Source organism: Pseudomyrmex gracilis, unplaced genomic scaffold, assembly GCF_002006095.1.
Source record: "Pseudomyrmex gracilis isolate BER0280 unplaced genomic scaffold, ASM200609v1 scaffold_26, whole genome shotgun sequence".
Classification (NCBI taxonomy): Eukaryota; Metazoa; Arthropoda; class Insecta; order Hymenoptera; family Formicidae; genus Pseudomyrmex; species Pseudomyrmex gracilis.
The window spans coordinates 729,712-746,809 of NW_018020610.1; the positions used below are offsets into that span (position 1 = coordinate 729,712).

Sequence of the window (17,098 nt, forward strand, 5' to 3'; positions counted from 1 at the left end):
GTTTGTAATATCATTAATTATCAGTTTGTACTTAAAAAATAATTGTATCGTGTACATACATGTATACATATATACATATACACGCTTGTATAGATAAGATATATACAAGGTTATATATATATTCAAAACTTTTACATATACAATATTATATTTTTACATACTTTTCTTATTACGTGTTCTTCATTTGTTGAAATCTAGAATAGAATATTATATCCTCAAATCTCCAAAACTTTATATATCACCTTAAAACTTTTATTTTATATACATAATCAAAAGAACGGTAGTTCCTCGCGTCCTTTGAGCGCGTAACCTTGGTCACGTTTTTTAACAACGTTTTTAAAGAAACACGTGACCAAAGTATATATATACTACACTTTTTGAATATATTTTTTTTTGTATTTTCATTGTTACTCATAACCCAGTTTTTTTTAATTAACAGTTCTGGAATTTTTTTTCGTGTTCAAGAATTGAACACGAAAAACAAACTCATTTTAATATAATAATTCGTGTCATCAGGATAATAAATTTATAAAAAAAAAACACACATAATTTTCAATTACATTGCGCTTAGTATAGTTTGTAACTAGAGGAAATGTGTCTTGTTTCATATTTTTAATTTTTATTAATTCTTCTCTTTCTCTGTACAAAATTTTATGGAAATAGAATAGAATAATTTACAATCGCAAATAACTTTTCCGCATTATCTAAGATTTGTCTCTCGCGGTTTTTTTTTATTGTGTATGTGTATGTGTGTGTGTATGTGTGTATGTGTGTATGTGACTAAAAGTACAATTGCACCTGGAAAGTCGGAGAAGACAATCTTAGATAATTTACACAAAAAAAGATATACAACTTTACAATTAAGAAATGAGACTTTCTGACATACACGCGCATATTGTAACGCGGAATTCCGATACAATAATTTTGACGCAGAGTTTGGTGTACATAATTTTTAGTCACCGCATTAAAAAAAAAAAAAAAAAAAAGCATATATTTAAAATAAGGTTTTAAGGTTCATCATAAGTTTCGCGCACTTTAGCTCTATACAACGTTATAATACACTTTAGTCTACTCCCCGTATTCTCTTCTTTCTCGAAGAGGAGCGACTTTTTTTTTTCGAGAACGAGCACTACCTACACTCTGTACATGTGATTTAAAAAATATTTCTTTTCCCAACTCTATATATTCTGCAATATGTACTCACACAGGAAGCAATTCCTTATAACCGTCAGCGAGTAAACGATATTATCACTTAAAAAATACAATACAGACTGCACCGACTACGCGATAGTTAACTGCAGAAATAAGTCTTGGCAGTTGGCACTTGGCAGGAATGTCTCTAAAAGGCAAAAACGTTGGCCATTCCACTCCCGCTATTCGTTCATCACATGTGCACCACCTTCGGCGTGCTAAAATCATCACACATCACATGATATTAACGAGATATCATCTTTGCTACGTCCTGGAGAAGAACAACGAGATCTCTGACGGGACGTAACTTATGACGTAAAAATGTAAAATTGATAATTTCATGAAAGAGTTGTAAAAAAAAAAAAAAAAAAAGAGCACACATTTCGTACGACTCACCTCTTGCCCCACAACCAGTTCAAGAGAACGCTCGATTGGCTCTGAACGTCCCGAGCTGTGAACAAACAATTGATTAGTATTATCACGCAATTTACGCGCGTCTAATAATATTTGCTTCGACTTGTCAGTGAATACCTACAGAGTGTGTAATTAGCGTTGACAAGCCTCGCGGCTGCTTCGGGAGGCAATGTGCTTAAAACGTCTCTATGCGCTAATAAAGACATTTGCTGCGTATGCCTTAACTCCCGTTCGTCTTTTAATCGCACGTCCTTTGAATGGCTGACCGAATGCAACTGCGACAACCTAAGGGGAAAACTAGCATGTATCCAAGCTGCAAGCGGATTACAATTACGCGGAGAGAGACAGAGAGAGAGAGAGAGAGAGAGAGAATGAGTGAGACATTCAAACATCATGTTAAAGAACGAGTATCTTCTTTCAACGTTACTTGGACTCGGTAAGATACATCAAGTAAACAACCTAAACGAAGAAGCAATTTCGATTTCTACTTTAGAGGACGACAAAACAATGAAACTTCCGACTATAGTTTACAATACGACCGTAATGATCACTTTAAAGGCGACTCCGTCATTCACGCCAATGAGAAGCAATGTATCAGCGACTAGGATGGAAAACAACTCGATTAGTTCGACGGAAAACTGATTATTAAACGTGAACAAGCTGTCTTGCGTAAGTTTTTTTTGTTTTTTCTTATTCTCTCTCTAGAATAAAAAAAAAATACTAATTTGCTCAACAAAAGAACTAATTGAGGGACTTGTAAATACTGTGAGAAATATATGCACATAGCGTTAAATCTCTTCTGCGACTAACTGCAAAACTACATGTACCTAACAATATTTACGCATTTTTCGATTACATGATTGAAAAAAACAGTTTTACTCACTTCACGCTAAGAGCTTCCTTGTCCTCGAGCGGGGCACTGATGGCTTCTTTCGCTATCTCAACCGGACCTTCGGATTTCGAAGGCGAGGGTTGTTCTACGACAGGTTCAAGCAACGCTTGTGAGGCCGATGATGAATCTTTCGCTGGACTCTCTTCGATGTTACCTATTTCTTTTCTGAGCTCTTCGTTTATTCGTATCGCATTTGACAAACGCAGCTGCAACGTGTCGCGTTCCTCGAGCAACTGCATCAGCTCGTGGGTCAGCTCTTCGCATCTGACGTCTCTTTGATGAAGCATGTATAGCGCGAAATCCAACTGGCTGGAAACGGTCTCCTTATTATCTCCGGCCGTTTCAGCGGTTTCCGAATCGCTCTTCGGTATCGCCGCTTCGATGACGGACACATCTTTCTTCAAGGCGTGCTGTATCATCTCGTATTCCGATACCTTCTGCTCTAGCAACTCCTTCAACTTGTTTATCTCTTCTTCTTGGGCTGTTAAGGTCTGTCTTAGTTCGTCCGCTCGTTTCGCCTCTTCCATGGACAACGTAACGAGTTCCTCCACACGCGCATCCTTCTCGCGAATCTGCATTTTGAGATTGTGAAGTTCCGCGTCTTTAGTAATACTCAGCTCGGCCAGTCTTCTTTCTTTCTCGGCCAGATCGTCGAATACGTGCATAAGTTCGTCCTCTTTTTTCTGCAACTTGTCGCCTCGTTCGGTGGCGACTACTCGCAACTGTTCCAACTGCGTCTTTAGATTCTCGATATCATTGTCTCTCAATTGAAGTTCCGACATTAACTTCTTATTCTCCTCCGACAGCTTTTGCTTTATTTCGCCGATCTCCAATTCTTTCGTATGCAATTCCTTCCTCAAGAATTCTTCAGCCTCGACGCGAATTTGCTCTTTCTCCGAAGTTAGCCTCTCGATGGCGTTTCTGCTCTCTTCAGAAAGCCTTTCAAAGTTTTTGAGACGCAGAACCTCTTCTTCCAATTCCGCAATAGTCGATTTTAATCCCTGAACATCCTGCTCTTTTCCGTACAATTCTCCCGTCAGTCTTTGTATCGTCTCACGCAGCTCGAAGTCGTCCGACTGCGGTTCCATGGTCGCTTGAAGACTCAATTGCGAATCTTTCTCGGCGATGATGTACTTCAATTCGTTGATCTCTTGCTCCTTCGCGTGCACCTCGTTCTGCAACCTGCCGATCTCCTCCTGATCGTGCACGGATCTTCGATCTCTGGAGAGCGAACCCATTTCCTCCTTAGAAATATGTTCGTGACTCTGTCCGTGTATACACTGCGTTAGAAGATTCACTTGCTCTTGCTTCTCCGTCAAGGTCTGGGTAGTCGCTTGCAAAGTTGATTCTAACGTGATCTTTTCGTTGTACAAACAATTGATTCTATCTTGCATCTGTTGAATAATCGTTGGATACGTGCTCTCGCTCAAAATGTATTTGAGATGCTCCAATTCTTGCTGCTTGGCTTCCATTTGCGCTTTAAGTTCGTCTATTGTGCTTTGTAGATTGGCGTCGTCGTCTTTATCTATCTTAGACACAGAAGAAAGATTATCGGTTGTCTGAAAACTTTGTTCGTTACGCAGCATCTCCAGTTCGACTCGTTTCTCATTCAGTTTTTGATTCGCAACGTCCAACAAAGAATCTTTGTTACTCATCGCGGTCTCGATTTGTTCGAGTTCGTTCTTCTTGGCGCACAACTGCGAGTTCACCAAGTGCAATTGCTCGGTCTTCTCTTGCAGATCGCGTTTCAAAGCTGCGATTTCCTCTTTATCGTTTTCCAGATAAACTTGGTACGTCTTTGTCTCCTTATCGTATTCCAGCAAGATTGATTCTTTCTCTGACTTTAGAACTTGAATTTCTTGCTCCATTTTACTAATGCGCGCGTTGTGCTCTTCTATGTCGATTGTAGTTGCTTCCACTTCGCTCAGTTTACTCTGCAAACGTTGAAGATCAGCTAAGAACTTATCCATTTCTGCCGTGAGCTTTATCTTCTCTTCTTTGTACAGTGTCAATTCCTGTTCCTTTTCTCGCAATTTTTCGTTTATCGAGTTTATACCATCTTGAGTAGATCCTATTATTGAGTTTCGTTCCGTTAGATCTTCTTTCAGATACGCTATTTGTTCCTGCTGCGTTTCCAATTGAGATGTGCTAGCTTTCAACGTCTCGGTGTACTCGTCGACTGTCAATTGCAACGCCGTCAGTTTCTGCGTCAGATCGTGTATCTCCTTATTCCTCTCTTCAATCTCGATCGCGTGTTTTTGAACCAATTCCTGAGTAGCTTCGGTAACAATGGCGTTCACCGTTTCCACATTTTTCTGTTGCACCAATTCGTGTTCCTTGTCGCTGATCAATTGTCTCAAGACTCCCAATTCTTGCTTCTTCTCATCCAATTCTCTCGTCAAGTTCTGTATCTCCGATTGTAGCGTCGCTTCAGCCTGCTGTCTTTCTACATACTGAATCTGAAGCTCTTGCTTCAGATCAGCGACCTCTTGAACTCTGGCGTTAAGCAGTTCCGTAACCTCTATCAGAGATGTGTTAACGGTCGAGAGTTTTTCCTCCGAATTCATCAGAGACTTGATTTTGTTTTCCAAATCTTCTTTATCCCTTAAAGCTTCTTGTAGATTTTCCATCTTGGCTTGTAATTCGTCTATCGTCTCTTTAGATTCCGTCTTGAGAACATCATTGATATGGCGCATTGTTGTCACTTCGTCATGCGCATCTATCAGACTCTGCTCGTATTGCTTCCTCAGAACGTCGTATTCCTTCTTGCTTTTGTCTAGATCGGTTTGGAGTTGCGCGACTTGGTTCTTCAAGGTATTTACCTTCTCTATCAGTTCGGTATTGTCGGCTTTATTTGACTCCAAATTCGTTATCGTTGTTCTCTGTTCTTCCAAATAGTGCTGCAACTGTTCGTTTTCGGCCGCGAGCGCCTCCAGCTCGTCTTTCAAATCGTCTATCTCTTCTTTATACTTTTTCGACATAGCTTCGAAATTGTCAGCAGACTCCACCGATCTTTTCCGGGGTTGGCCATGTTGATCAACCTGATTTCCGACTTCACCAGACAATTCCACTTGGTCTTCGTGTTGTAAAGTAGAGGTAGTCTCTGAGATAGTTGCATTTTCCTGTAACTGCCATTCTAAGGATTGCACCTTGTTATTTAGTTCCTTATTTTGAATTCGCAATACTTCGACTTCCATATCCTGTTTTTCTTTCATCTCCATGTATCTGTCGTTAGCTGATACCAGCACATCCAGTCGCTTCAGTAAGGCTTCCTTCTCGGCAACGATATTTTTCTTCTCTTCCTTGATTTCGTTGAGACTTTTTTCCAAATTGGCGATCTGCGCTTTCAGTTCCTCTTCTATTGCCGTGTCCAGATTGAAAAAGCTATTGTTAGCTTGCTTCTGCGTCTTCAACTCTTGCTGCAAGCTCTCTATCTGCACTTTGTACTCTTTGACTTTTTTTATCAATTTAGCGCTCTTTATCTGCGCCGCTTTGTTCTCCTCAACGAGTTTTTCATTCTGCGCTACCAGATCTCTAATTTCATCTTGCAACTTTTCCACTTGTATGCGCAATTTTAGTTCCGTGCCTGAAATCAAATGCTCATCGCCACTCAATTGAATCTCCTCTGTGTTCCAGCCACAAGAGTCCTCGTCGTCGTTGACCTTCTCGGACGGGTCGTTGTCCCAACCCGAGCCAATGTCCAACTGCGCGTCTTGTACTTTCTTCTCGACAGAAGCCTGTGTTGCCTGTACGTATTTTGGTTGATTCATTTCTTCCATAGCCGCGTTAATATATTCTGAGATTTGTTGAGCAGTCATTTGGTTTTCAGAAGAGGTTTCGGACACTTTCAATTCCTGAGAGGGAACAGGTGCATGTTGAAATTGTTGCAGGAATCTTATCATATCTCTTTGCCTTCTATCTTTCTCATGTAAAGCGTTCTGCAGATCAACTTGTAAATATTGTTGAGTCTTAATACGTATCTCTGATTCTTTCAGTGTGCGTGTTAAGTCATTCAACTGTAGCTGCAACATGTCCCGCTCTTTTGTAATAGCTGAGACATGTTGTTGTAATTCTCGTATTACATCGATGTCGTCGACATTTTGTGTTTTACTCTTCAGATCATCAATCCAAGAAGAAGATTCCAAAATGCGACTTAGCTGATCCCGTTCTTCCGTCAACGCTTTCACAGTTTCTTTCGCGGAAGCCAGTTCCGCACTAATCACGTCTATGTCGATGTCCCTAGATGAAATTTCTTTTCTCAGATGAGCTTCTACATTCGCTTGTTGCTGCATTTGCGCGCTCATCTGTTGAATTACATTCTGATGATCCGCAATCAACGAATCTATCTGCTCATTCTTCTCGTTTAATAATTGCTGCATTTTTTCCGATTCGGCTGAAGCGACGCGGTACTGTTCCCGCAATTCCGTCAATTCATTCAGATCGAAAGACGACCTGTGCAATTGCGCACTCAACCAATCTATCTGCGCATTCCTCTCGTCTATCAATTGCTGGAAGTTTTCTAATTCCGCTCTAGCGGTGTGATATTGTTCCTGCGTCTTTATCAATTCGCCGATCTCAAAAGACATTCTATCTAATTCCACAATCAACGATTCGACCTGCGTGTTTTTTTCAGAAAGAATATGCTCCTTTCTCTTCAGCTCGTTTTGCAAGTCTTCAAACTGTTCCTGCAGTTTGTTGCCGCGCGATCTCTCTTCGTCTAAATTCTTGTGTAAAATATCGATTTCTTTCACGTGCTCGAAACATCGGAATTCCGTCTCGTTCAGTAAACTCTCCAGTCGCTCTATTTCCTTTTTGTCCGAAATATCAACATCCGAAGCAACAGATGTGTCGGCGACATCTTGCTCCTGCAGTTTTTCGTCGCTTTGGGTAGAAGTCTCAGCTGTTTCGGGAACTTCGACTTTGCTTTCTACGTTCTTACGTTTATACTCTTCCAACTCAGATTCCAATTCCGCGATTCTCTGTTCGCTCGCAGCTTTCTCTGTCTTCAAGGAATCGATTTCCTGTTGCAAGGAATTGGTTTGATCCATGAGTGATTGATTGAAGCGCTCTTGAGCGGTCTGTATCATCATGTTATTGTATCTCTGCGACTGGTCGTGAAGCAATACAATATTGCCGTACGAATTGGCCAGTTCGTTGTTCAGATTTTCAATCTCCGCTTGACGCTCTTGCAGACGCGCCTCCAAAGCTTGAACAAGATTCTGACATTGCTCGGAATGGTCGCAATGTTGCGTGACGTCGTCCTCCTTCGATTCCGAAGGTTGGCCAGTTGCTGCTGTTGTCATAATTGCAAGTTCCTTCTGTAACTGCTCGATCACGACACGACGTTTTTCCGATTCCTTCTCGGCGTTTTCGAGTTTTTCGTCGATTTGCGCCTGTTTGGACGACAAGAGACCGTTTTCCGCCATCAGATTCTTTATCGTGGCAAGTTGTTCCACATACTCGGTCTCCATTACTTGCATGCGCACTCTCAGTTCTCGCGCTTCTTCCTTTATCTCTTCCAGAATCGCCTGTTTCTGTTCGATCTCTTTGTTCGTAGTCTGTTTGTAGAGTTCGTACTCCCTGGCAATGTCTTCCCTCGCCGTTTCCTTCCTCGCCAACTCGTCAATGACTCGTTCGATCTCGGCGCGTTGTCTCTCGATCTCTTCGCCCATCTCCGCGTTCTGTTCCGTCAATATCGTTATCTTTTCCTTCAAACTGCTACACTCGTTTGAAAATTTGTCAGAACTCGTAAGAGCTTCCGCAGTGTCGTTTTGCGCTTGCACCAACTTCCCCTCCAGATCGGCGATCTTGTTGTCCTTCTCCCGCATGGAATTCTCCACCTCTTGTACTTGTTTGTTTTTGACTTCCTTCTCGTCTTTCTCTGTGGTCCATTTCTCTTCGAGTTCGGCGACTCGCGCTTCAAGTTCTTGACACGCTGCCTTCTTCTTATTGAAAGTCGCCACAATTTTCTTCATTTTATCAGATTGCACCTGCAATTTATTCTCCGATTCTGCAAGCGTCACTTCCAGTTCCGCAATCTTGTTTTCCAATTTTATCTTCATTTCTTCCGTGAAGATATTTTCTACCGGCTTCTCTTCCTGTTTCAAATTGATCTTCATAGCCTCATTTTCTTGCGTTTTCTCGACCAGTTCCTCGATAACGTCTTGCAATCTTCGATTCAGCATCGTTATTTCCTCTATGTGCTGTTTCTTAAGACCTTCCATCTGCTTGTATTCATCCGCCAGTTCTGATCGCAGTTCCTTAGCGTATGCGGTTTGATTGTCCAAAATCACTTGCAGTTCCCAGATTCGTTTTTCAGCTTCGGTCTCGTTGCTCTTCAAGTTTTCAATTTGTGCGTCCAAATTCTTTTTAGCTACAAGCAAACTATCGATTGTTTCTTCCTTCTTAATTAATTCGTTTTCAACGTCCTCAATCTTTTGCCGTAGCTCATTGTTTTCCTTCACGATTTCTTCGTATTTGTTCTGCAACTCGATATAATTTGTTTCCTTAACTCGTAAATTCTCTACTATTTCATTGAATTCTGTTAGTGGCTTTGATTGATGCAACGCCTCAGTGATTTGGCTAATATTGGATTTAAGATCATGAACTTCGTTATCTTTCTCTTGAGTTGTGTTCTGCAGTCTCGTGATCTCCGCTAACAGCGACGACATTGCGGCATCGTTTTCTTTAAGCTTGATCGAGCAATTGTTTAATTCCTCTTGCAAATTGTCTATTGCAATCATTCCGTTTTGCAACTGCACGTATTTGTTATACAATTCTTGATTTTTCTTCTCAAGTTCTGCCTTTAATTCCGCGATTTCGCTTTCTTTTGTGGTTACATTCGTTATTTCATTTTGCAACTTTGTCTCGAACGAATTCGTAACGTCTTGAAGCTGTTCCTGCAAAGTAAACGCCACTCTATCTTTCGCCTTTACAGTCTCCAACAGTTCTTTGTTATCGTTCTCCAGAGTTTTGAAGGTTTCTTCTATCGACGCCTTTCCTTGTTCCAGCGCTTGCATCTTTACTTGCATATCTTCGTACTTGAACTTCCATTCTTCCGCGGTGGCAAACATGTCCTTCAGTTCACGTTCCAAAGCTTCAAGCTTCTCAGTCGATTTCTCAAACTCGAGCGCTTGCTTGGTTTTCTCTTGCAACTCCGTCTCCATGCTCTGCAGTTTCAAATTCATCTCTTCTATTTGATTTTTATACTCCGCGATCAACAATTTACTGTTTTCCAGTTCCTCTTCCAAAGATTCTACGATCACGGTCTGTGTTTCCTGACTAACCGTCTCTTTTGCTTTTCGCTTTTCCGATATTTCCTCAGACGATTTACGTAAGAGAGTGCTGATTTGATCCTGCAACTCCTGCCTCTCACGAGCAACGTTGTCTTTCTCTTTACACAGATCTTCCAATTTCTTGATAAGTTCCATCCTCTCTTTGTGAAAATCGTCGCAGTCCAAACGCTTCAGTCTTTCGAGCATTGATTCATTCTCCTTGCCTAGTTTAACTAATTCTTCTCGCTGTAAATCGTTATACTGCTCCAGTTGTTCGATTTTTCCTCTCAACTGATACTTTTCTCTCTCCAGCGTCCTGACAATCGACTTCGCGTCATCGGTTTCGCACGACGTCACGTTGACCGACTGTTCTATCGCAGCTTCCTGCATCTGGTCCAGTTCCTTTTCAAGAACCTGTATCCTCTCTCTTAGAATATTAATTTGATCGTTAGACGCTATCACCTGCACCGACTGCAACAACTCCGCGTCAAGACGTTCCTTCATTAATTTCGTGTGATTTGTAGCCAATTCCTCATTCTCCGTCGTCAACTCTTCTACGCGATCTTGCAATCTGCTATTCTTCTCCGCTAGATCCGTCACCTGCGTCTGAAGATTGGAAATCTCCGCCATCAAGTTATGCTTCTCTTGTGCGAGCGTGTCGATCTGCGATCTTAAATCATCTTTAAGCTGATTCAAGTTGTCGATCTTACAGACGTCCAACGGAACGTTACTCTCCATTTGGCTCAACTGCTCTTCCAATTTTGTAAGTTTAACAACAAGCTCGTTATTCTCCTGAGTAAGTAATTCAATCTTGGTCGTGTTGTCGTTATGTTCCGGTATGCGTTCGAAAGATTCCGTGGAACCGGTGTCGGACGATCCCTTCTCTTCGATTCTGCTCAACTTAATGGTCAGGTCGCTGTTCTCCTGCGTCAGCTGCTCAATTTTCTTGAGCATCTCGTGACGATCGGTATCGTTTATAGTTTCGAATGACTCCGTGGAACCGGCGTGCGAGCCATCCTTCTCCTTCGTTAGCTTGAGCGTCAATTCGTTGTTCTTCTGCTCCAGATCTTCGATCTTCTTCAACAGATCGTTCCTGTCATTCACGTGAATGGCTTCGAAGGATTCGGTCGAGCCCGTGTCCGAAGCGCCTTTTTCCTCCAATTTGCTCAACTTGTTGTACAATTCAGAATTTTCTTGGGTGAGAGCATCGAGTTTCTTCAGAAGCTCGTTGTATTCGGACTCGGACAGAAACTCGAGTTTGTTATCCCTCGATTCCTTGCTCTGTTGCATAGCTTCCAACTGCTCCTCCAGTTCGACGACTTTCATCTCGGCGGTCACTCGAAGATTTTCAGACTCCGCGTTTTCGGCTTCCAGAGCCGAAACTTCCTGCTTCACCGTATGAAGTTCTGAAAGAAGACACACATAAATATCAGAATGTATATATATATAAACTTACGTCTTTTTTTACAAAAATGTAAACTAGATCTTATTTTGCGCAGATTGTTGCGACAAACATTTACCTTGCGTCAAGTCTAACTTTTGATTCTCTAAGATGGCGATCGCCTCGATATGCATCTGTATATCTTTTGTCTGAGACGCAACTTTACTTTCCAGGTCAGCAATGCGTTCTTGCCAATCTCCTGCCGAAGCTGTGCAAGATCGTATAATTTTGGCGATAACATACGTACAATTTTTAGTTTTGTTCGTAATAAGCTTAAAGCGAGCGAGTTGTTAAGCGACAAGCACAGTAAAATTGTTGCAAGACAATTCCACTTTTTATACAATCTGTTCCATTATCCATTTCTATAAATTGTTCAAGAAATGGTGAATTGTACTGGATTTAAATCGAGAAGAGAATTTTGTTTTCTGCGTATAGGGGAAGCGTACGAGGTAGGAATAACGTTGCGTACGGAATTGGCGGGACACTTGGGCTCTGGTTTGGTTATTACTCTGGCGGTACGAAAATCTATAGGTTCACGTTACGTACTCTATAGATTTTTCAGTACTGCCAGGTAATAACAAGGGTCTTGTTGACAGCCAATGGCTGTGGAGGCTCTCTGATCGGAAAGACGCGCGAAAGTTTTCGTCCATCCGGTTTCTCTTCTCGATTTGAACCTAGTATATAGCAGCGCAGATTCTTAAGTTTAAAAAGCAGAATTATACGACAGAAGTAAAGCGGTAGTTTTTTAGACACTGATACTAGAGATATCGAATCCTGAATATGAAGAAGAATATTTCGAATATTTCATCCCGAGCGAAAATAAATCTGGAATCTGCAGATGATGTGCATCTTCTTTGAAAACATCTTTTTGTATTTAGATCGCAAGATGTATTCTTCTTTTTTTTTTTTTTTTATTATTATCATTAAAAGCATATAACATGTAAATGTGGAATTAGTTTGATCAAGAAATTAATCTCGTTATTTGTTTAATTTACTTAACAAACCAAAAGCTAGTCATACGCGGTCATAAGATCACTTTCACTTAAATGATTTACCTCAATAAAAGTGCGTGATAACGATTGCACTAATATAGAGAACAAAATTCGTTGCTGTAAAAATGTCGTTACTGCAACCATGTATGCAATTCATGCATGTTAATAAATCAATTGTACTTCGTGTGAACATCAAATACATATATACTAAGAAAACGATAGATAGGAGCACTAACGATAAATCTACACTTATAAATAAGTGCGTAGCAAACTTTGACAAGTAAAGTAGGTACCATGTTACGCTCGATAATCGAGAAACGTCATTGATTATACAGTTATTGATTAGATAGTATAATTTGTTTCGTGAACAATTTAATTGCACATAGAAAAAAAAATTCTAATTGAGCACAAAGAGCGAAGAGATTCCATCACCAAAAACAATTAGCCTTGAAATATATCGTTTATTCCACAATTTTTCAAAGTGAGTATTCGCGGAGATAAAATTGCGCGATTAATTCGATATTTAACCCATTTACACACACCCGGTCATGTACACTCGTGTTTGTAAAACTGATATTGTCTCTTTGCAATATATTGATTTCTCTTTTGCAAAAAACAAATATGTACATGTAATTGCAACGACGATTAGGACGAATGCTTATTGTAGTAGAGGAAACGGGATTGTGGAAAAAAACAAGCTGTTCGATATAAAAAAAAAAAAAAGAAAAAAAAAACAAAGTACCAAAAAAATATTAACACAGATTGCATTGAAAATCCGACAATATAACTAAGACAACGGAAACGTCGGCGATAGAATTTTTCCTGGTTCCTACCTTTAAGCTCGTCAAAGTCTACCAGACTCAGCTGAAGATTACCTTTCTCTTCTTCCAATAATGCCACTTGATTGTCCAGTCTAACGAGTTCTGCATTCGTATCAGATACCTAAGCGGAATTCATTAGTTTTTAGAAAAAGTTTTATTTAAAATTTTTAACATCATATATGTATAAATTTATACGAATTTGTTCCCAACACAAGCATAAAACTATCGTAAAAAACATTTGAAATAATATTAAAACATTAAATTAACTCTATTTTAAAACAAGTTACCATTTTAAAGTTATCCAACTGCTTCTGCAGGTTTTTCACTTTGCTTTTATGTTGAGCCTTTAATTTAATCATATTTTTATTTAAATCCTCCAATTCCTTCGTCAACCTTTGGACCACGTCGTCTTCTTTAGGCGCCGTTTGCTCGGCTGACAATCTCGCTGCGATATCGTTCCTTTCCGTTTCGATTTCGTGAACTTGATTCTCGAGATCGGTAATCCTGTTGGAATATTCCTCGTTCTTAGACGACAAGTCGGTTATCTGCTTCTGCAGTTCAGCTTTTGATTCTTCTTTCAACAACTCGTTCGAGTGTTTAAGTTCCTCTATCAAATTTTCGAGTTCCGCTATTCTATTGTCTTTTTCAATAATCGCATCGTTACCGTGAACAGATTTCGTAGCGATAATCTTATCTTGCAATTCGGCCACATTTTTTTGCAACTCGTATTTTTCGTCTAAAAGCTGCCGGTTGTTTTGCTCCAATTTCTCTATCTTAAATTGCAGATCCTCGACCGTTGGAGATGCCGCTATGCCAGCACCCGATTCCAACTGAAATATTCTGTTTCTCGCTTCTGCGAGTTTCATCTCGTAATCTTCGAGTTGCTGAAGAAGATTGTCGTTCTTCATCTTCAACGAAGATTCGATAAGAACGAAAGTTTCCTGCATCGATTTCATCGCATCTTTGGTTTCCGCTAAAGTATCCATAGTGGAACGCGAGAAATCCGCACTTGCCGTTTCAGCTATTTTTTGTTCCTTCAGTTGGTCCTCGATTCTACAAAATTAAAAGAGTAGATAAAGAGATTAAACATCAACATATCTGTGTGCAAAGATCACTTCAAAGTAAAGTTTACATAGACATTTATTGTTTTTTTTAAACACATTCATAATGTTATATCAAAATACATTACCTAGTGATTGTATGCTCCAATTCTGATATTCTGTTGTCTCGTTCTTGCAATTGTTCAAGAAGACTGGTATTTTTAGTTTTTAAAGACGTTTCTATTAAGACAAAATTTTCTTGCATCGTTCGCATTTCGTCTTTCGTGTCTTCGAGAGTGTCCAGCGTTGTTTTACCCTTCTTGGAGAGATCTGCAGACATAAGAGTGACCGCTTTCGTCTTGGAATCAATCACGGAGTCCTTTTCTTTGATGTTTTCTTGAAGATCGAGAATGGTTGCTTCTAGCTCGAGGACTTTACTGTTCAATTCTTTAATCTTTTTGTCCTTTTCTTGAAGGTCTTGAGCTTGAACTGATGCCATCATCTTAAATAAAAAAGTAAAAATATATATTTTTTAAATATAATATTTATTTCTTAGATTTAATAAGATTAGTGAAAAGAATTGTTTATATAATTAATGTGATACACTTACATCGGAAGTGATCATGAGAGGCCTAATTGGTGTGGCAGCTAATTGATCTGCAGCAGCTAAATCTGTTTCATCTAATTTCTGTCTGATGGCTTCCACTTTTTCTTCCACTGCCCGTTTTGTTTCCGTTAGTTCTCTGCTACGTTGCTCGAACGCTTTTCTGTTTTCAGCCAATTTTCGCTGAAGCAAAGAAGACTTTGCTTTTGGGGTTTTTGCTTGACTTATATCATCGATCACTTCCTCCGGCACATTCTTTGTTTGAGATTCAGATTTATGCGCCGTATCTTTAGATGATGAGGCTCCTTCTTTGCTACGTCGTGATAGCTTTGCTCTAGATTTGATTTTTGACAATCTTCGTGCGTATTCCTAGGAAATGTTACATAAGATTCCATCACGTTGACACAAACACTTTTATTTCAATAAAGAATATAACTTGGATAATTATAAAAACACTTTTTTTAAAACATAATACATTTTCAGATTTATTTAAAACTTTTAATTCATAAAGTAAACAATGCGAGTGTGTGTTTACATAAATATTGAGATATCTCTCTTGGTTAATCCGCCGCAAAGCGGATGCTTAAAAAGGCAAGATTTCTGAAATATATTGCTTTAACAATCTCACATACCTGAACCTCTTCCTCTTTCTTCTTTAAACTTTGTTGATTCCTTATCATGATCTCCTTAAGAGACTCCAGTTGATTCTTGTTTTGCTCACATGTCTCTTTTGTATGTGCCACAGCCTCGGGTGGACTACTTTCCATCGTGCCTGATGGTTCCTCCGATGCACCCCACATGATGCACTGTGCAAACAAAAGCAACACAAACCACTGCATTATTGTATTTTTTTATGCTAAATAATTTAACTGCAGACACTTTGTGAAAGAAGAACAACCGATAAAATCAATGGCAGTGAAAGTTTTTTCTAATATGGCAAAACAGTATCACTCACTGCTCCATTTTCCAGATCTAATTGGATATAGTCTAGGTTCTAGACTGGGGTAAACTAATTGCATTAAGTCTCGACATAGATCTCGACAAAGACTTTCCACATTCTTCATCATTTTTACGCGATATCTAGTACAGGAAACTGTCTTTTCTTCAGTTTTTACTTCAGTGTAAAATATATTTTAAAAAATTATAAAAGTGTTTTAATGTAAAAAAAATTTAAAAGTGGCGTATAAAATCATAAAATTGTTATTGTTACTTTTCTGATTTTATTATACAGTGTCTTAGATTATTCTTAAAACAAAGTAGTTTTACTTTGTTTCTTGTATTATTATTAGTTGCAGTATTATTAATTTATGAATTTCACTATTGAAGTATATGTTCCCATTAGTTTTTTCTCATTTACTACTGATAATTATTTATTACATAATTCTGTAAAATTACATATTTTTCTTCCTGTTTGGTTTTATATACTATATATTTCTTTATTGTGAGGATAAAATTTTTCTGCAATGCTTCTAATAGTAGTACACTTAGCAAAATATGATATCTGCTCTTGAAGTTTGCAAATCTATAAAACTACGTGCATTATTTTTGTTAATAGTACTGGTGATGGTTACTGGTGCCCTTATGACTCAGTGGACCTTTGCAACTAGTCCATACGCCATTCTACGTGATTTTTTTGTTAATAGTAAACCAGAAACACATGAAATATGTTATCTACGAGAATTGTATGCAGCCTGGTGATAAAAGTAATGAAGAACGCAAAATTACAGGTTTTAGAAAATGTAGAAATCTGAAATTGCAATATATAAAAAAGTAAAAATAAATGAAACTCGCAAAATTCGAAAGTACATACATTGTATACACGCGAATACATGTATCATCACCATAAGCACCCCAACAAACGTATCAACTTCATTGAACACGTAGCAAAGTGACGTAATCGCGATGCGGAGACACACGTGAGAGAAATGCGAGAGCTTAATCTCTTGATGTCTCATTTGCTGGCACTTTTGTGAATGTTGTCAGACAGGATCGCAAAAACGCATATCGCACGTGGATCGAGAACACAGCTGGATCACGATTGATTTACCTCGTTACTTGGCGTTGCTCGGAAAAGTGTCAGGTGGGTAACAAGTCGCTGCTCATATTTAGGTCGCTTTGTTGCCGAACAATCTTCCTGGCGCTGCAAATTGAACGTGTCGTCAAACGCTCATAACTCCAGCAACGTAATTCGCAGATTTTTGTTGTAATTATTCCCGCCGAAATTTTACATACAAAAAGCAGCAAACCCACTTTTGGTTACCGTCGCCGTGCCATACTTTTCAGAGCCGGAAATAGATGACGTACACTCTTGCGCGCCACGTTACGGCGACAATCATCATCTTCTGAAGAACAAGATCTGAGAATTATCCGACGATAATTTGTTGACTGCTGATACAACAAATTGCAACAATGGGCTCTCGATCGAATTT

The 17,098-nt window shown here is 39.4% G+C and overlaps 1 protein-coding gene across 3 annotated transcripts; it reads right to left on the bottom strand.

Annotated features, from left to right (window-relative positions):
• Nucleotides 1-543: 543 nt before the first annotated feature.
• LOC109852199 (protein lava lamp-like) lies at nt 544-16,946 on the bottom strand. Of its 3 annotated transcripts, XM_020423132.1 has the most exons (12): nt 16,902-16,939; nt 16,717-16,809; nt 15,302-15,475; nt 14,676-15,038; nt 14,215-14,567; nt 13,313-14,078; nt 13,038-13,146; nt 11,292-11,420; nt 2,489-11,177; nt 1,727-1,890; nt 1,588-1,642; nt 544-1,409 (listed from the first exon to the last, which is right to left on the bottom strand). In XM_020423132.1, the coding sequence occupies exons 3-12, from the start codon at nt 15,467-15,469 to the stop codon at nt 1,385-1,387; spliced, it is 10,821 nt and encodes a 3,606-aa protein (XP_020278721.1). In that variant the 5' UTR covers nt 15,470-15,475; nt 16,717-16,809; nt 16,902-16,939; the 3' UTR covers nt 544-1,384. The 3 variants fall into 3 exon arrangements, with proteins under 3 accessions (XP_020278721.1, XP_020278722.1, XP_020278720.1); XM_020423133.1 differs by having other exon boundaries at nt 13,080-13,146; nt 16,717-16,946; XM_020423131.1 differs by lacking the exons at nt 16,717-16,809; nt 16,902-16,939 and having other exon boundaries at nt 15,302-15,508.
• Nucleotides 16,947-17,098: the final 152 nt, after the last annotated feature.

Coding starts and splice junctions, on each gene's coding strand:
- LOC109852199 (XM_020423131.1), bottom strand. CDS start 15,508: ATGCAGTGGTTTGTGTTGCTTTTGTTTGCACAGTGCATCATGTGGGGT. Junction 15,039..15,301: donor AGAAAGAGGAAGAGGTTCAG/GTATGTGAGATT, acceptor AACATTTCCTAG/GAATACGCACGAAGATTGTC. Junction 14,079..14,214: donor TTGGAGCATACAATCACTAG/GTAATGTATTTT, acceptor TTAATTTTGTAG/AATCGAGGACCAACTGAAGG.